General features: G+C 42.6%; 1 protein-coding gene and 1 long non-coding RNA gene across 4 annotated transcripts in view; one reads left to right on the forward strand and one right to left on the reverse strand.

Annotated features, from left to right (window-relative positions):
* WLS (Wnt ligand secretion mediator) overlaps positions 1-20,019 on the forward strand; it is a 134,066-nt gene that overhangs the window by 87,981 nt on the left and 26,066 nt on the right. Inside the window, exons 11-12 of one of the 3 annotated variants that reach the window (XM_003807869.7) lie at positions 6,638-6,791; positions 18,252-19,191. In XM_003807869.7, coding sequence (XP_003807917.1) covers positions 6,638-6,791; positions 18,252-18,361 — 264 coding nt within the window. In that variant the 3' untranslated portion in view covers positions 18,362-19,191. Of the gene's footprint in view, positions 1-6,637; positions 6,792-17,395; positions 17,534-18,251; positions 19,192-20,019 lie in introns of those variants that run through there. The other 2 variants (XM_063600435.1, XM_014345668.4) reach the window with 2 other exon arrangements.
* LOC129398721 (uncharacterized) overlaps positions 14-20,019 on the reverse strand; it is a 77,671-nt gene continuing 57,665 nt past the window's right edge. The window contains exons 5-6 of the long non-coding RNA XR_008626625.3: positions 6,121-6,274; positions 14-3,148 (exon numbers count right to left, since the gene is read on the reverse strand). This is a non-coding gene — a long non-coding RNA (uncharacterized LOC129398721). The remainder of the gene's footprint in view (positions 3,149-6,120; positions 6,275-20,019) is intronic.

A 20,019-nucleotide genomic window follows, 5' to 3' on the forward strand; every position in this document is an offset into this window, starting at 1 on the left:
GTAAGTGGACCCTGAGATGTCAAGGTGAGAATGTCTCTGCAGAGGTCCCTCTACCCTGCACAGAAATTCAATAGAGCCATTGAGGAAAGGAGGAGAGAGGCCATAATTCTGGACAGCTGGTCAAGCCATATTTTTCTGGGTCTTGATATCACCTGGCCAAATGGACTAAATTTTCTCTTTCCGTAAAACCTTGTAGGAGATAAAAGTTTCCAAATAAATTAAAAGCCTACAGCCAGATTGAAGGGCACATATTTTATTTACTTATGAGAAAAACTTATCAAGCCGTGTAGCACAACACTAACAAGCATAAATGTGATTCCATTTTTATCTAGCATTAACATAGATCCTTATACAGTCCATCAGCTATTCCTTGTAATAATTATATTGCCACTTAAATATGAAATTTAATTCAAAAGTCTCTTTGATAGCATCTTGTCTTTTCACTGGTTATTTCCAAAACTCAACATTTTGCTATACTTGAAAATCTCAATAACGATCATTTTAAAATATTCATAACTTGTTTTGAAGGGTGGGAAGTACTGTTGAAATCTAATGTATCTATTATTCATTTGAGCATCACAAAAATCCTACGAGGTAAGTAGGGCAGGAATTGTTATCCTAGCTTGCTAGACTATGATATCTAATAGCTTGGGAGAAAGTTTTCATTTATGTTGCTTCCTAGCTGGATAGGACTGTGGATGGATTACTTAACAGTTCTAAGGTTTAATTTTCTTATCTGCAAAATAAATATTACAATAGACCCACAGAAGGTTGCTGTAATGATTACAGGAAGTAATATTTACAAAGAGGGATGCATTCTGAGAAACGCATCATTATGTGAGTTCCTCATTAAGGGAACATCATAGAGTGTACTTACACAAACCTAGATGGTATAGCTTACTACATACCTAGGCCATATGGTGTAACCTATTGCTCCTAGGCTGCAAACCTTTACAGCATGTTCCTCTACTGACTACTGTAGGCAATTGTAACACAATGGTAAGTATTTGTGTATTTCAAACATATCTAAACATAGAAAAATACAGTAAAAATATGGTATTATAATCTTACAGGACCACTGTCATACATGTGGTCTGTTGTTGACTGAACCATCATTGTGGCAACCAAATGTAGTTAGCAGAGCACCTGGCACATTGTAAGCATGAGTAGCTGTGTTCTTATGAATAGCAAGAAGCTTGAATGTCTTTCTTGCCAAAGGACATGCAATAAGTTAGAGATCAGAACCCAGTCCTTCTGACTCTTTTGCCAGTGCTTTGTCATTTAGCCAAAATGGAGGATTTCAGTAGTGTAGATAGTGTCTTAGGACACGACTTGCTCCATTCTGCTGGGAAGTTTCCCTAGTACAGGGACTCCTAACCATTTTTGTATATGGACCCCTTTAGCAACCTGAAGAAGGCTACGAGTCTCCTCTTAGAATGGTTTCAAATAAGTAAAATAAAATTCTTTGAATTTCAAGGGGAATCATCTCTATATATTATATGTAATATATATTTACAGTGAAACAGATGCTACAGGTATATTACAGATTTATACCTACAACTGTAATTGATGTGAAAATATCATGATTTCTATTGAGAAAATCACAGTAGTACTAACACTACAGGGATTTTTCTACATTCATAATTGAAGTAAACATTATCTTTCAGCTAGAGACTAGTGAAAATAAAGATATAATTTTTTCTATTCTAGTTTATGGACCCCTTGAATTCTATCCAAGGACACCCAAGGGGACCCCAAGTTTGGAGCCTCTAGAGCCCTGTTGTTGCCTCTGCCACTGGGGAGTGTTAGTGTTGCTAGCTCTGCTGAGGTTGAAATGAACATGGAAAAAATAAACTGATATACATATATGTCTTTGTAAGTTCTGTTCACCACATCTGCTTTGACCCATAACACTGCTGTGTTTGTATCAGGTTGTTTATAAAACCTTGGAAACTTCGCTTTCCACTCCATTTGCAGTAAAACGATTTCAAACTCTGAAAGAGTTTTTTATTCTACCAGCTAAGGCTCAAACATCCATATTCAAACAAGAGTGTCTGAGGCCTGACTTCTCCCGTGGCTATTCCCTCCTATGACCAAAATGCTTTTCAGTTCCTCCAGTCCCTCAGTAGTGCACAGTGGCACTTGACACAGCCAGACCTGCAAGGCTGAGAGGGCACAGAGCACTTCCTTGGAGAAACAAAATCTCAAGGAAGATGGGTTGAGGCATAAAAGGCAATTTCAAGATATGTTTTCAGGAACGCAGAAAGAAGGACGCTTTTGATCCTAAGGCCACACACAGGTCCTTGTGCCAGTTTGGGAGGCTGACGTCATTCTCCCCACACTGCCTCGTGTATATCTTGCCTCTGCAGGGAATGCCTCCCACCTGAAGTCAAGAAGGACTGATCCCTGAAGCAGCTGCATGTTGCCAGGATTTAACCTTGTACATGTTTAATTAGTGTACTTCTTATAGCAAAGGAAGCCATCTTCCAAGGAGCATAGTCCGTGGCTTTTCTTTGGAGAAAAAGATTAATATTCTATTGCCTCAGTATTTTCTAATACAGCTTCAGCCTGTGGCTGGCTTTTTATATCTGCTGCGACAGTCGGCCCGGAGTGGATTTCAACTCTAAGGGGGTAGCAATGAGGCCTTTTGAATTCCATTAGCTCCTCACATTCCTCCTGCTGGGTTTTTTTTCTAAGATTTATTTATAGACATCTAAGACGTTTTCCGGCATAACTCTCAGTGTCCCAGGTACTGTATTAATATAGTCATCAGAGGATTTATTTTTTAATGTCATTTTGGAATGTCAGAGCAATGAGCTCACCTGAAAGGAAACCTATTGGGTAACTTTTTGAAATGGATCCCAGCCTTAGGTAAAAGGAATGTATTAAAACCCCCATTATACTCTCGGGCTTGCTGTGGGAGAGCTTGCATTTAAGCCTCATGAAATATAATGCGAGGGGATCTCGCCAGGATATTGAAGCTCTGAGGCCAGGAATGAAAGGCGACGGGAAGCTGTGGAATGCAGTGACCTTGAGGCTTTGTAGCTGGGTACTGAGGTGCAGTCTTTTAATGCCTGCCATTTTAATGGCCTCAGTCATAGCAACCAAGAGATGGTACATCGCAGTCTGGTATTTCAGCCCCTTCCCTCTGGAAAAGAAAGAGGCGTTCCATTTAGAGGTGGCGGCAGTAGGGAACAGAAGTGCAGTGCAGGGGAGAAGGTCACCGACCTTCATTAAGGGGACCCCCAGGTGCCTGACATTCAGGTCAAGCCACATGCAGCAAACTCCCAGAGAGCCTGTCCCCAGCTCTTTTGTGTGTGTGTGATCACTTCATTCTGTTACTTACAGAGGAAATGTTTCCGGTAAGAGAGCCTGTGTCTGGGATTTGGAAATCTTGTTGTTAAGTGGAATGTTGGTTGTCAAGACTACTGGGTGTAAAGAGATTTGACCTTCACTTGGCTCCAGGGGTATAATTGGGTGGTTTCACACAAAAGTAAATTGTTCAAATGTAAAATCAGGAAAAACAGGGACTTTTAGAAATAAGACTTATGCAGAGGGTGAGATTTGGGGATTTTGCGGGGGGGAGGGTTTGGCGGAGGGGGGCTGGGGCTACCTGATTTTTCTCTCAAAGTTAAAAGGGGGGAGACTGTTACCTCCGCCTTGGCATTAGTAAGATTTTGGATTTACAAGGCCTGCTCTGTTGAGGCTGCTCATTGTGGTACATATTGGTGGGAATGTGCTCAGAGCTGAGGATGTCTTAGGCATGAATAATTGGGAGAGGAGAGGGAAAAACAAGCCAGCCACCAAAGAGCAGAGTTACACTATCTATGCCGTTTATTTCTGCAGTTCAACTCTTTGCCCACAGCAGGAAACACCACATTTACAGATTGCACATTCAGTAGGGTGTGTAATTCTGCAACTCCACTCTAAACAATGTGCATGTGTCCCAGAGCAAGTACGAGACGGGAGCATGAGTCTGATATTTCCTGTCAGGCTTGGTGTGTGCCTCTCATACTATGGGCATCTCATTCCAGTGGTTCTACTGTAAGTTTTTATTTTGTTTATATATCCAGTTTATACCATATGTTACTATGTCCAGGATATATAGTGCATACTATACAGATTTGAATAGACAAACGTGTGCATGTATGTTGTATTTGTAATGTACATTATGGGCAATGAAGTGAATTTCAAAAGGAAATTTGACCTTACATAGTCGTTGCCTCATGTGCTACCTTCAGAGCATGTGCTACCTTCAGAGATCAACCCCTGTTTAAGATAGCATTCCTACCCTTGTGTTGTATAATGGTTAAGAATACCTTCTTTTGGAGTCAGAGCCATGGCTTTCTGGCTGAGCAATCTTGGGCAAGATACTCCATCTTTCTGTGCCACAGTTTACCCATGTGTTGAATGGAAATATTACCTACCTACCTCACAGCGTCATTAATAAGATTAAATAATGCATTTCATGTAAAAGGGTTTAGTATTGTATCTGGCACATCGTTAGCATTGAATAAATATGCTTATCCTTGTTATGAATACAAAAGAATCTTAGCTTTGCTAATATTTGTGTTAACCACTTATTTTAAATAAGTATAACAGAAAGCAATGTTTTAAATGAATAACACTTGTCACACATTGGCATCTCCTCTCACTTTTAAATTCAATTATTATGACTTGTGGACTGCAATACTTTGTCTTTACTTTTCAATCAAGTACTCTTAAGAGTGGTTCTTTCCATCTCCACTTTCTACCTCCATGTACTTGTCCTGGAGTCCCTACACATGCCTGTACTTTACCTCTGTTCATTCAACATATGTCTATCGAGCACCACTGTGTGCAAGGCACATAGGTTGGTGTTTCCTTAGATGGGTCAGTCATGTCAATCCTAGCAAGAATCAATGTCACTAAAATTGTCAATATTGAGTATTTCCAACTTCTGTCACAGGAATAGGGTCTCTTACTGGCCCTTCCCTGAGCTGAAGAGTCCACTGCCTTAACAGAGTAGAAGAGCTGCCATATTGCCATATTCTCTCTTGCAGCTAGGATGGGTGACAGCCTAGCCTCCCCTCCTTAATCACATACAGAAGAGTTCTCTGTGTTATGACAGCAGGTACCTGTATTTCTGGAAACTATCTTAATGCTTTCTTTTCCTTTCCATTATATGCAATAAAAATCATCATAAGATGCTCTAAGTAATATAGTTTTTATAAAGTTAGTATATTCTGCACTTAAAGAAGAGCGACATTTGGAGACATTTCTAAGAAGTCCTAAGTAGCTTGAATGCTGGTACATTGTCCTAAAATTAGTAATGGTTATGAAATCCATCTTTGCCAGAAAACACTTCTGGGCATTGTATATAAAATGCATTATTTTCCAAAATAAATAAGAGTTCATAATAGTGGTTTGTTTATGAGTCACAAAAAGTGAAGAATTATGTATCACCAAGGCCAAACTAAAACTGCTAAGTCTATAATTGGTTAATGTGGTTAACTGACACTCCTGGTCTTTCAGAAGAAAATACCTATACTTAGACCTTAATTTGGCCTAGGGCCCCAAGTGGGTTATGGATTATACAGAAGATAATGAACACAGACCCACTGTATCATAAACAGGCAATGAAATCCACCTGCTTGTTAAAGTTCTTAACATTTCAATCTAGCCTGCCATCTTACAATTTAAAAGTGATTCCTAGAGAAAGTTTATACAACGCAGCCTCATTCAGCTGTCAAAGGAACATTTACCCAATACTTTCTTCTATTTCCATTTTAAGTGTCCCGTAGTAAGCAGAAGTGGTCAAAATCATTTCATTTGTCTCAGAGCTGGCACAAATTAGTCACTTAGCTCAGCAGCTCTGTTGACAGTTCTTAGTGTAATCCATATATCTTTAGGCAGCCCTTAAGACAATTACCAAATCATTAACACAGACAAAAGCAGCTTCAAAACATCTCTTGCAGAATTTTGAAGCATATGAAAGCTTCATAATTATCTTCATGAGTGGCTTACTTCGAGGGATGTTATAGAAATAACTAATATTTACTGAGTACCTGCCAGGCAGGTTCTAGAAATATTTTTAATTAATTCTCTTCGATAACCTGCAAGCTTTTATGTTACACTTACGGACACTGAAGTTCTGAAGTCTGGAGTCTTCATCTTGTCTTACATTAAGCCAAGTGAGTGGTAGACACTGGATTTGAATTAATCTATGGTGCATCAGGCCTTAAAGACATGGCAGCAGAGAACTGGTCTCTGCCTGCAGGGAATTGACATCTAGCTGGGAAGACAGACAGCAGAGGAGGAATTATAATTGTGAATAAGTGATGGGCTCAAACACAGTTTATTTAACTTAGGGATAGCAATGAATTGCTGTTTTTAGGAAGAGACACTCCCCAGGTGATACTAATCTGTAGCCAAGGTAAGGACCACTGACTGTGCCTGACAGAAAGCTAGAGAACCTTCAGTTGACCTTAATTTACACCGAAATGATTCAGATTAAAAGAGGGAGTCTTACATGGCCCTTCACGTTTCCCACATGTAGAAGAGACTTGGTTTTCATGTTGGTTGGTTCCTTTATTGGTGTTATGTTTCTTCTGTTTCTTCTCTGTTTCAATTGAATATCACCATCCTTTCTCCACAGGTAACGGAAGGCCATTGGAAATGGGGCGGCGTCACAGTCCAAGTGAACAGTGCCTTTTTCACGGGCATCTATGGGATGTGGAATCTGTATGTCTTTGCTCTGATGTTCTTGTATGCACCATCCCATAAAAACTATGGAGAAGACCAGTCCAATGGTGAGTTCCTGTCTCTTTAGAACAGCTTAAGTCAGGATAAATAGGCTTCTGTCTTTACAAGATTTAAATGGCTAAAGCTCTGAGATGCCCAGTGAAACTTTCCCTCCAAGTATACTCCTCACACTGGGAGACGGTGAATCAGCACCCAGGGGACTCAGCCATAAGACAAAAAGCCCACACAAGCCAGATCTTTCTTTAAGTCCTCATTTTTAAATCTCTAAAATACATTGAGAATATTGCATGCTAGTCTAAAATATGTCTTGATTTTAGAACAAGAGTCAAATTTTCTTCTTTACATTTTTGAGCACAATTGACTGTTGGAAACTATGCCATGTTTATTCTTCCCATTTGAGAAGCAGAATCCTAAGATATCAGGTGGAGGGAGTCTGGGCCCTGAGAGCTGAAGATGGAATAGGCTTCATTTTTCTTCTGCTCATTTTTCTTCAAGGTGATTTTTCGATGTATGTCTAAACCAATAGCTATTCTCCTGTCCCCAGAACCTTCCTGTCCTTTAGTGCTGGTATGTGCTGCCTTTTTATATCTTATAATCACAGAACACTGAGACATGGATGCTGCAAGTAGCCTTAGAGAATCCAGTCATTTTATAGATAAAGAAACTGAGGCCTAGAGAAGGGAAGATCTTGCTCAGGGTTTCTTCACTAGCCACAGCAGACAGAAATGATTAACACTGTCTAGGCCAGTGCTGTTAACAGGTAACAGGTGGCCTGATAAACAACTGGTCTAATAGATGCTTTTTCTGTTTGGTTCAGCCTTATTCCTCATTCTTTCTCTTTTTACACCTGCTTTACTCTAGCCATGCACTTGCTATTCCCCAAACATAGGAAGCCCTTTCTCAAATCAGTGCTCTAGTGCCTTTCACTCTACCTTGCAGTGGAAACCAGGGTAGCAGCCCCCCAGAGCCAAGGGTTGGCCTCACCTTTAGGAAGTACTCAGTGAGTGTGTGTTGCATGAGTGGATTGCACATTCTGCCTCCATCTGGGACTAATGAAACTCTACTCATCTTTTGGGCCCAGTCAAAATGCAGCATCTTCTTTAACACCTATTCCCAATCACCCCAATTAGAATCCAGCAAATGACATTCAATGGAATATTGTCTCCATGAAATGTTGATAAATTTAGGTAGTCAAACATGCTTGAGAATGATTGAGTTGATCAGCACTAATAAGGCTTTTCACTGCAATACATGTTAATGCCTTTAGTACATTAATTTGTACTGTCAGTCTTTACAAAGCGGGGGGTGGTAACAGCATTTTCCAGAATTATTAGATCATTTGGCCCTGGCACCCTTTCTTTAGGCAGTGTATCTCTTGAAACTGTTGTCCTAAGGAATATGCCTAGGGGATCATGAGTCTACTTTCCACATGACATTTATTGTGTAGAGGTGGAAGATGAGTCATCTGTGCCTTTATGCTCCTGCTGGATCATCGACTCCTTCAGGGCAAGGGCTAGTTCTTTAGGATACTTTTAAACTGTTGAGTGAATTAATGCTTTAGAAGTAAGAGTTCTAGATTAGCCTTCAGTGATCTTGTGGGGAGAAGGGAGGGGGGTAGTAACTTGAAAGATGAGATGAAGTGGAGCAGGAGAGGAAGTCATCTGTGCTGGGGGTCAAGGGACGTGGAGTGGTCTCAGCCACTGTCTGTCTTCATCCTGTATTTGCCATGTCCATGCGAGAGCATGCTGGACATGAGTTTCCCTCACCCCTTGACCTCTTTGGAGTAGACATGTTACAATCAGTTTCAAGCCCATCTCTGGTCTGAGGTGAGAATACAGAATATTTACTTACCTACCCCCTGCCCAACTTTGGTTTGACTGACTGTTTTGCTAGAAGGCTTGTGAGCTAGGCAGCCTTCTTCCTTTCCATTTCTAGTAAAAACACCAGTTGGTGTTTTTACTGTACATGTGGAAAATGGGAGCATTCAGCCTGTCAAGCAGTGGACTTCCACAACACGAGCAGCAAGCACTGCTGGGCTTGTGGACAAGAATCTTCATTTCATTCCATGGTCATCCTGTGGCGGACACTGAAGGAAACCATGTGGCCTTGTCCTTGATGTGAGTAGGTAGAGTTTCTGCCTTCCAGAGAAATACCACCTAAAGCAATGGCTGGACTTCCTGGATGATGGAATGATAATACTGGTGGGAAATAATTATCAAGTACTGACTGTGTGCTACAGCATTTTATGTACATAAATTCTTTTGGTTGTTTTTACTGTGTGACTGTTGGCAAAACACTTAACCCTCTGTGCACCACTGCTCCCAAATGTAAGTGATCTCCTAAAAGTCCTTTTGAACTACGAATTTCTGTGGTTAGCCTGGGTGCAATGGCTCACACCTATAGTCCTAGCACTTTGGGAGGCCAAGGCTGGAGGATTGCTTGAGCCCAGAAGTTTGAGACCAGCCTAGGCAACATAGTGAAACCCCATCTCTACAAAAAAAAAAAAAAAAAAAAGCCAGGCATGGTGGTGTGCACCTGTAGTCCCAGATATTCAGGAGGCTGAGGCAGAAGGATCCCTTGAGCCCAAGGAGTTTGAGGCTGCAGTAAGCCATGATTGTACCACTGTACTCTAGCCTGGGTGATAGATAGAGGAGGCCCTGTCTCAAAAAAAAAAAAAAGAAAAGAAAAGAAAAGAAAGTCCATGGTTGTCTTTCTTCCTATTAGCAGGGAAGGGGCAGAAGAACACTTCTTGCCACTAAGTGGCAGCCCAGAGAGTGATATCTGTCATAGGTAAGGGATTTCCAAACACTGGTGAGAATGTGTCCAACTTTAACACTGTTCAGCAAGTGGGAGCCCAGAGCTGTGGCCAACCCTGCAGAGGCAGGATGACTACAGACCACCATGTTGGACAGATTCTTGAGATTTGAGCCAGATATTAGGCAGCTCCCATCAGGACTTCCCACCCTACACAGTAGCCACTCTCCTAGGCTTGAAATGTTGCAATTGAGAAAAGCACTTCACTCTTCCTCATCAGAGTTTTTCATCAAAGACAGCTTGATCTGTAATTTCATGGAAAACTTGCAAATAATTCTCAACAAGAGGTCGTATCCCCTGAATCCTTTGCTAAAGGGATGTTTTTAAATGTTGTTTTGGTTTGTCACTATAACTGGGATATGCCTTTGGCATTTAGTGTCCAGATTCTAGGGGGTGCTACTAAATGTTGTTCTATAGGCAAAAAAAGGCTCATGTCATAAAGAAATGTCCTGCCTGTGAAATGCCAAGTAGACCCTCTGTGAAAAAACATTCTTCAGGCAATTTAGTGGGCAAACTATTTGGGGACCATATGCTGATCCTAAACACAAAAGTCATAAGATTTAGCAGTTCTCCTTTGGTAACATGATCGGTGATTTCCCAGCACCCCCGGGAACCCCTGGCAGCTTGTGGGCCCTTCCCTTTCCTGCATGGTGCTGTGACCTTGTGCATTTGGAAGGGGTCTCTTCCATGTTGGGCATTCTGCTTATTTTTCTTCTCTATTTTGTTTCACTTTTCATCTCTTCATCTGCCACCAGATCACACAATGTATCCTAGGAATTACGGAGCGTTTGCCAAGATTTCGAAGTTCCTTGGAAAGACCTAGTTTGGAATATTACGTGGAAACCTCAAAGATGAACTCTTGCAAGGAAGGATACATGTGTCTTTACATTCTCTGAGTCTCTGGATGGCATTCCCTCTCCATGTCCAGCATTCCCATGCTCCTTTTCCATTCTCATGGGAAGTCTTTAAGTTGGCTTTGGCCTTTCCCTCCCTATTTCTTTCTCTCCTTTGCTTTGAAGCTTCAGAGCTAGGAATTCAGATATCTTGCTACAGAGAGTGAATCCCAGGTGTGTGGGGCTTCAGCCTTTGTTAGATGGATCCTGGACGGAGCACAGACAAGCAGTTTCTGATGCCAAAGGCAATAAGAAAAGGGAAAGAATCTTTGATGGAGGTTGTTTGGTATGCGAGTTGGAGGGAGACATGCCAAGTGTCAGGAGGAAGTAGAAGTGGGTAGGAAGGAAATGGAATCATTGAGCATTTCACGATAGACTTTTTCTTCTCTCTTTTGGTCATAGAATGGACAGAGAAGAACAAAGTGGGCCACAGGTTCAAGACAAGGTCACTTTCCAAAGAGCATTTTCTCATATATTTCTGTTTCTCTTTCATAGTATGGATCAGAAAGTGACCCTTTACAAATGAACCACTGAGCACCTCAGTACTTAGCTCATACCTCATACCTTAGTTCCTTAGTACTTAGCCTTGTGCCATCTTGAATGAGATGGAGTGAAGTGAAGCTCGAAGGAGTGACAGAGACATAGTCCTTGTTCTCAAGGGATCTTTAGCCTGGTCTGGGGGACAAGATTTCCTCATCTACCTCTTGAAAGGTGGCAGGACAACTCCACACTGGAGTGTTTTCACCAGCAGATAGGTGCTGCAGGAGTGTGGCGCCACATTCTTTATAGCCACAGGCTTTCGTGGACTTCCCCTGGGTTCCTTCCTATTGGCTGGTGGACCATAGCGGCAGTGAATGTGCAAACTCATTCACATTAATCATTTTATTTTTATGTACATAGAATTATATGTGTAATCATTTTATGCATATATGTGTCTGAGTGTACACACACACACGTGCACATGTGCACATATAGATTTTTAAATTTAGCAAAGATATTTTAGTTACCTTTCCTTCAAGGAACACTTATATTTTCTGCCCTGCTGCTGCTGCTGCTGTTGCTGTTGCTGTTGCTGCTGCTGCCTTTTCATGACAGTTGTTCTTTTTACCTGTTGCCATAACCAATTTGTGAATCATTCTGGATGTCTTCCCAGGCAGATATGAATTGCAGCAGGCTAAAGTGAATCCTCTTCTCAGAGCAAAAATACCACCTCCCAGGGCTCCAGCAGCAAAGCCCTGCACACATGAAAAACTGTCCAAACCCACTCAACCACAATTCAGGTGGGAATAAGAAGTTGGAGCTGCTTATGAAGTCAGACAATTCTTGATAATAGCTTTGATTTTTGTGTTCTTTTGATTATAAAATTCTTGTCAGAATGTTTTAAAAAAAGAAGTGAGACACAGAATTCCCAACTAGATGACTGTGGCAGAGGGAACACAAGATGCCCTCACTGCCACCATTCCCTCCTATTTCTGTTCACGCTAAGCATTTTCTGTCTAATGCACCCACTCTGCTGGGAGCAAAAGCGGCAACACTGGTTCCGCGTCTTGGCAGCTAGCTACAGTGTGATGTCAGTTTTACTTCTGGAGGTTTCTGAGGTCTCCTGCCCCTTGTTTCATAGGAAAGATGGCTTTGGCTTTGTTGCCTCGGTAAAGCGTTGGATTAAGTCCTGAGGCCCTGACATTGGTTGCCCCGTTTTATTGACGCCATGCCCCTGATTGTACATTAGATGATCTGCCCATGGCCAGCTGAGCTTCTTGATGTCTGTGAGCACTGATGGGATTGGTCTTGTCACATGGGCTGGACCCAGACCCTAAAGCAGGTCTTAAAAGCGTTTTCCCATTCCCCAGTGAAGGTGGGAACCAACTGATGGACCGTCACCAGCCTGGCACCCCTTGCTCAGCTGTTTGTAATCAGGTGTCTTCTGCCCCCTGCCTCTCCCAGGGCTATTGCTGTGCCAGTGACCTGACCTTTCCTGGCCCAGTCAATTAAAATCATTTTTTCTGAGTCTTAGAATTCCTGTCACCCCACCATGATAGGGACATCTCAGTTACCTTCTTGGGAAGAACCTTCGGCTTCCTAAATGTTTGCTACAGTTGCTATACGAATACTACAGACAGGGTGTCCTAAACAACAGAAGCTTGTTTTCTCACAGTCTGATATTAAGGTATCACCAACGTGGGTTTCTTCCGAGACCTCTCTGTCTGGCTTGCAGATGGATACTTTCTCCCTGTGTCTTCACGTGGTCTTCCCTTTGTGTATATCTATATTCTAATCTCCTTTTCTTTCCAAGGACACCAGTCTGTTGGAGTAGGGCCCATCCCCAATTGACCTCATTGTTAACTTTATTACTTCTTTAAGAAGGCCCTATCTCTAAACACAGTCACATTCTGAGGTTCTAGGGGTTAGAACTTCAATATATGAATTTGAGAGTTTGGGGGAGATACAATTCAGCCTGTAACACCAAGATTTTACCCCCAAACTAATAAGTTCTATTGTGTTCTTCTACCACTTGCAGTTACTGCCTGGCAGTAAGTGTCAGGAGGTGCTTTGGAGGTCCATGGGCAATGGCTTGCTCCAAGCCTGGAATAAATGACCTCTGGGGTTGACAGGCACCGAGAGACAACTGGACCCAGGGTTCTTAACCCTGTCCACCAAAGCCACTCTGCCCCATCTCCCAGAAGGGATCCTCAAAGCTGAGCTATCCCAAGGCACACTCGTTTTCTAACTGAGGGTGTTTTCCTAAATGCCAGTGGGGAAGAACACCAGTGCCGATATGCTAGGCTAGACCCAGCCATGCAGAGCACAGAGGAACTGCCCTTGCCTGCACCAGGCAAATCTTTGGTGGGTGTTTTGAGCACTTACTATATACCACATACTGTCCTGGGTATTTACTTTCTTTAAAAAAAAAAAAAAAAAAAAAAAACCAGGCCAGGTGTGGTGGCTCACGCCTGTAATCCCAGTACTTTGGGAGTCCAAGGCGGGTGGATCACAAGGTCAGGAGATCAAGACCATCCTGGCTAATGTGGTGAAACCCCGTCTCTACTTAAAAACACACACACACACACACACACATACAAAATTAGCTGGGCATGGTGGCATGCGCCTGTAGTCCCAGCTGCTCAGGAAACTGAGGCAGGAGAATCTCTTTGAACCCTGGAGGCGGAGGTTGCAGTGCTGAGATCGCGCCACTCCACTCCAGCCTGGGTGACAGAGCAAGACTCCACCTAAAAAAAAAAAAAAAAGAAGAAGAAGAAGAAACCTACCATTCACCATTTTATTATTATTTTTTCTTTTGGTTAAGATCTTTCTGTGTTGCCCAGGCTGGTGTCCAGCTCCTGGGCTCAAGTCGTCCTCCTGCCTCTGCCTCCCAAAGTGCTGGGATTACAGCTGTAAGCCACTGCACCAGCCACACTATTTTGTTCTTTAACATAACAATCATATTAACACCAAAAATGTAAGGCAGACATATTCTTAAACAGTTCTTTGCATGAAAATAATTTGGCTTTACAAATACTACACTTTTCTGTTTTTCTCATTCTGCTGTGAACCAGAGACTTCGTTACAAAAAGTTATCATTTGAACTTAGCTTTGAAGGTGAATAGGAGAGAGGTTGGTGTGGGCCTAGGGAAAATTCTACAAAAAAGGATAGGTCATGAATGTTCTGGAAAGAACATAAGCTTTGGAGGTAGACACAGATGGTTTGGAATCTTGGCTCCAGCACACATTGTGTATGACCTTGAGAACAAATATGAACTCATGGTGTGGGAGCTCCCTGGCTTTCACACTTGGGCAGTTGGGGTGTTAATTTGCATTGGTAGTGGTGAGGATGGAAGTAGGTAAGCCTTATTAATATTAGAAGACCTCTAGTGGTACCTCAGATCTCTCCCGGAATCTGTAATACATCCTCAGAATGAGAATAGCTGTTGTCGTTTTTATTGAAGTGGGCACAGATACACAAACAATTGTCATTAAAATGCTGCCGGTCCTAAGAAGCTGTCTCCAGTGCATGTGGCTTTCTTCATCCTCATTAGGCATTCCAGGCAGTTACAACCAAGCAGCAGCTTACACACCTGTGGATGTGACTCCACACATATGGATGCATTGCTGTAGTCCTTTGGGATGAAATCTGTGCCAGAGATTGGTCTCATTTCACAAGGTTAGGAAGAAATAGACCGTCATCTAATTGTTAATGAGCTGTGATGAATTTGACATCATAACCAGGGAGAGAAGTTTACTGCAAACTAAAGCATTCTTTTCTTTTTTCTTTCTCACTCTTTTTCACCCCAAGACACATATCACATTTTCAGAAGGGTTTTTTCTTGTCTGAGATGGGAAGAGGCTTTTGAGCATGTTTGTGCACTGAGCAGCAGGAGCCAAGAGAGGGGGAGACTAACAGATGGAGCAAGACCTTGGCAGAAGTAGGAGGTGATGGAATTAGGAGGCAAGTGGAGGGATCTCCACTCGTGCTATGTTACTGCCACGTTCACACACCCATTCCCCAAGGGGGAACAGTTGGCCTTCAAGGTACAATAAAATCACATGTGAAACATAGATTTTGGTGCATGGAGTCCCATTATCTGGGTCCTCATCCAGCACAGTAGAGAAATTAATTATGCCACAGTAGCTTCACATCGTACAAGGAAATTCAGGGCATGCTAAACCCCTAACAGTGCATATGGCCAATACTCATAAATAACAGCTCTCCTGTCAGTGCACTGATTTATATGCTATAAATTTATCAGATACAAAAGCAAAGTAAATATGCTAAACAATTTATTCAAATTATTTTATGTGTAGTTTTTTGTTTTGTTTAGTTTTTGAGACCCTCTCCCAGGCTGGAGTGCAAGGGCACGATCTTGACTTAATGCAACCTCCGCCTTCCGGGTTCAAACCATTCTTCTGCCTGAGCCTACTGAGTAGCTGGGACTTACAGGCATGCGCCACCACACCCGGTTAATTTTTTTAATTTTAGTAGAGACAGGGTTTTGCCATGTTGACCAGGCTGGTTCAAACTCCTGACCTCAAGTGATCCGCCGCCGTCAGCCTCCCAAAGTGCCGGGATTACAGATGTGAGCCACCGCACCCGGCTGTATGTGGATATTTTTAGCTGTAATGCTCTGCGTGTGGACTTCATACCTCACTGGCAGTCTCACTGGCTGCTGGAAACTTGAATATTTAAGAAGAGGCAGCAGAACCCAAAAGTTGAGAGCCTGCATCCTGGCACCTATTTATTTGAATCCCACACACTATTTAGCAGCTTGGGCCTTGGGCAAGTTACTTAGCCTCTCTGTGCCTCAGTTTCTTCATCGGCAGAATGGGAGTGATGATAATAGTGCCTCCGTCTGAGGACTGCTATGAGAATTAAGTGCATTAATATTTGTACAGTATTTAGAACTGTGTCAGGCACATGATAAGCATTATTACATAGGTATCCATTTAAATAAAGAAGCCAAAGCAATTTTGGCTGTTTTTTCAAGTGATCTGTAGGATCATATGCATATTCTAGGATCTGCTAATTGGAGTCATATTTTAAGTTTAAAGAATTAACATCTTTGGTTCAAAGCCTGAGTAGAATTACTCTCTAGCATCTATTTCTAAGAAGTCCTCAGGGAAAGGGATTCCTTAGGTAAACGGTTATGAGAGCTAATGGGTCCACTGGGGTGGTCAGGACTCTTTGAAATTTTGATGACTCACACAGACATGCAGATCATGAAACTGGCTTTGAAGTTCTGATGGCTAGCCCAGATATGCAAATCCAGAAATAGCTTTGACTGAGAAATGTGAAGCTTAGACTGCTTGTGCTTGACTGAGGAGTGGACTAGATGTTGCAGCAGTGAGAATACAAGTTATTGGCCTGGGAGTAGTTGCTCACTGTACAAGTGGTGGTTCAGCTTGGCCCAAAGTAGCCCAGCTAAAGCCTCTCACCAGCCTTACCTGGCATCTATGCTCTGGCTTGAGGGCAGATGAATGTGGATGTGCTGGAGGCTGGACTGATGCCCCTTTAATGCCTTCTCTACCCATAGTCCTGTGGATTAGACCCTTGCCAAAACAGCCCCAAATGTCTTCAGCAGTCCTCTGCAGCAGCCAATGAGCCTGCTTCTAAGGCCAGGGAATCTCCTGGGTAGAGAGCTTACAGGGTGGCATTTAATAATAGGACTGATTTTGCTGTGCAGCCACAGAGAAATGGGTCTACGATGAGAAACTAATACTGCGTGGCACACGTGAAGGGAACCAGCCAAGCAGCCTGCTGGGCCAGTGGGTGGGAGTGACCTCTGGGGTTCTAAGGCCACCAGATTCATTGATGCCTAGCGGTTCTTAAATTAGTGATAAGATTACTAGTCCTAAGGGCAGGGCCAAGGCTGCTTCTAAGTTATGGTATGGCATTTCAATGGAAAACAGCATTTAGTTACTTAATTCTATGCTTTAAATTAGAAAAACTTCAGTTCCAGCAAACATATCATATGATATGTGCACAATATAAAAATCACTGACACAAGTTTAACTTTCTATTCCCCAGCACCCCTCTCCACAAACATGTGTGCGCACGTGCACCCCCACACACAGTCAGACTGAGTGTGGTTGCGTTTTCCATTTTCCCTTTGTTGTTTATACATTCACTTGTCTTATGGCAGGTAGCAGAGTTTTCGAGGTTTAACTTAGAGAAATTTTTTTTCTCCTGCTAATTTAGAAAAGTTCAAATTATTCCATTTAAGCAGAACACTGTCCACTGATAATGGGTTCAGAACACTTGGGACAACCCTGAGGGCAGAAGGAAATGCACAGCACGTTTCTGGCACTTTTTTTCCTGGAGAATAAAGCCCCTCATTGTTCCTAGATGTGTTAGATATGGCTCCTTCCCCAATCTATGGATAGATATAAGCAGGTCTTATTTGCTTTCACGTGACGTAGATGCTTTGTAGTTTATTTTTTTATTTTTTTAGAGTCAAAGTCTCACTCTGTCACCCAGGCTGGTGTGAGTGGTGCAATCATAGCTCACTGCAGCCTAGAATTCCTGTGCTCCAGTGATCCTCCTGCCTCAGCCTCCTGAGTAGCTGAGGTTACAAGTGTGAGTTACTGCACGCAGGTAATTAAAACAAATTTTTTTTTAGAGTCAGGGTCTCGCTCTGTTGCCAAGGCTGATCTTAAACTCCTGGCCTCAAGCAGTCCTCCTACCTCTGCTTCTCGAGTAGCTGAGATTGCAGGCCTGAGCCACTGCACCTGGCTCCTATTTTGTAAATTATTCATAGCAAATGTGTTGGTGCCTGACTGACCCATCCATCGGGAGGTGTGTTATGCTGATTTAGCCCATCACATTGGTCTTGGCATCAGACGTTCCTTTGCCAGCTCTCTCGTGGGCCTGTTCCTCCACCCAGGACAATTACCTTGCCTACCTCCCAGCTTCCTCATCTGTAAGGCTGGCACATTCATACTGCCTACTTCAGAGGGCTTCTGCGAGGATTAAAGATGATCACTTACAAAGTGATTAGAATAGAGTCAGGCACAAAGTAAATGCTCATTAAATGTTAATGATTACTATGAATAATATCAGCAGTGAGCTGACTCATGTATCTTAATGACTGTCATCTAGGAGCCAAAAATGGTATTTTAAGAAGTTCTGCAAAGTCCAAGTGAACAGGTTTGGAGTTAGTCCTTGTTCTGAATGTTGTGTGCCCTAGGTGTCTCTGTGTGCTCAGAATGTCAAAGAGGGCTAGCGTCAGGGCAGTTGTCCATGAGATGAACCCCAGCTTGCTTCTCCTTCCTCCTTGAATGCATCTAACACCGAAAACCCTGTTTCAGGCGATCTGGGTGTCCATAGTGGGGAAGAACTCCAGCTCACCACCACTATCACCCATGTGGACGGACCCACTGAGATCTACAAGTTGACCCGCAAGGAGGCCCAGGAGTAGGAGGCTGCAGCGCCCGGCTGGGACGGTCTCTCCATACCCCAGCCCCTCTAACTAGAGTGGGGAGCATGCCAGAGAGAGCTCAATGTACAAATGAATGCCTCATGGCTCTTAGCTGTGGTTTCTTGGACCAGCGGCATGGACATTTGTCAGTTTGCCTTCTGACGGTAGCTTTTGGAGGAAGATTCCTGCAGCCACTAATGCATTGTGTATGATAACAAAAACTCTGGTATGACACATTATCTGTGATCATTGTTAATTAGTGACATAGTAACATCTGTAGCAGCTGGTTAGTAAACCTCATGTGGGGGTGGGGTGGGGGTGTATTCCTTGGGGGATGGTTTGGGCTGAATGGGGAGTGGAATATTTGACATTTTTCCTGTTTTAAATTCTAGGATAGATTTTAACATCCTTTGCGGTCCCAGTCCAAGGTAGGCTGGTGTCATAGTCTTCTCACTCCTAATCCATGACCACTGTTTTTTTCCTATTTATATCACCAGGTAGCCTACTGAGTTAATATTTAAGTTGTCAATAGATAAGTGTCCCTGTTTTGTGGCATAATATAACTGAATTTCATGAGAAGATTTATTCCACCAGGGGTATTTCAGCTTTGAAACCAAATCTGTGTATCTAATACTAACCAATCTGTTGGATGTGGGTTTTAAAAAATGTTTGCTAAACTACCCAAGTAAGATTTACTGTATTAAATGGCCTTTGGGCCTGAAAAGCTTTTTTAACCTCTTGCTTAAAATGCGTTTTATTTTGATAAGATACTTCAAATAGCCTCCAAAAGTGTAGATCCAATCATTTAAATAAACCTGTATGTATATGCATATGTGTACATGCATATCCCCTCCTGCTAAAACTCATACACATGCGTGCAGATTATTTTCCAGGTTGAACCTAGAGGTGGGGAGTTGATGGGGGAAATAGGTTTCTGAAAAACGGATATACTTTATCATCAAATCAAAGTGTTTGGGGATAATACCTATTCCTGGAGAAAGAGTGACATTTTCTGTCCTGTGTGGTTAGCCTCCCTAGGCTGGCAATGGATGCTCATATGCGTGACAACAAAGGTGGGGAAAACATCACGTGCTTTAGAAGCAGAGCCGTCCCCTGCCCTATTCAGACTTTCCCCAATAGCCTTTTTCATTGTATTTTAACACTTGCACTGGAGGTAGCCGAGAGAAGGAACACTGTTTCCTGTTGAAGGTCTGTGATTTACATCTGACCTGGCTATTTCCTCACTTATATTGATAAACTTTAACTGCTTACTGGGGTCACAGTGAAAATTTCAGTCAATCAGTTCATATATATGGAAGTGTTTTATGAACAACAAGCCACATAAATGTGTTTTTCCTGGAGTCTAAAACCAGTTTCATGAGTAACTTGTTTTTCAGACACTGAGGTCTGGAGGTCTGGAGGTCTGGGGCACAGTCCATGTAATTCACCACTCAGCACCCCTAGCCTGCCTTTTCCTGACTTTGGCTTAAAGCGTGGTAAGCAGTGACAGTAGAAAATGCTTTGACTTTGGCTATTCTCTCTAGGCCTTTTCCTAACCTGGCGGACATTGGATGGTGTACGATCCTGTGCACTCAATATCCACTTACCAATCAACCACTGCAGTGCCAGGAATCAAAGGGAGCCGTGCCTCCCAGTCT

Source organism: Pan paniscus, chromosome 1, assembly GCF_029289425.2.
Source record: "Pan paniscus chromosome 1, NHGRI_mPanPan1-v2.0_pri, whole genome shotgun sequence".
NCBI classification, from domain to species: domain Eukaryota; kingdom Metazoa; phylum Chordata; class Mammalia; order Primates; family Hominidae; genus Pan; species Pan paniscus.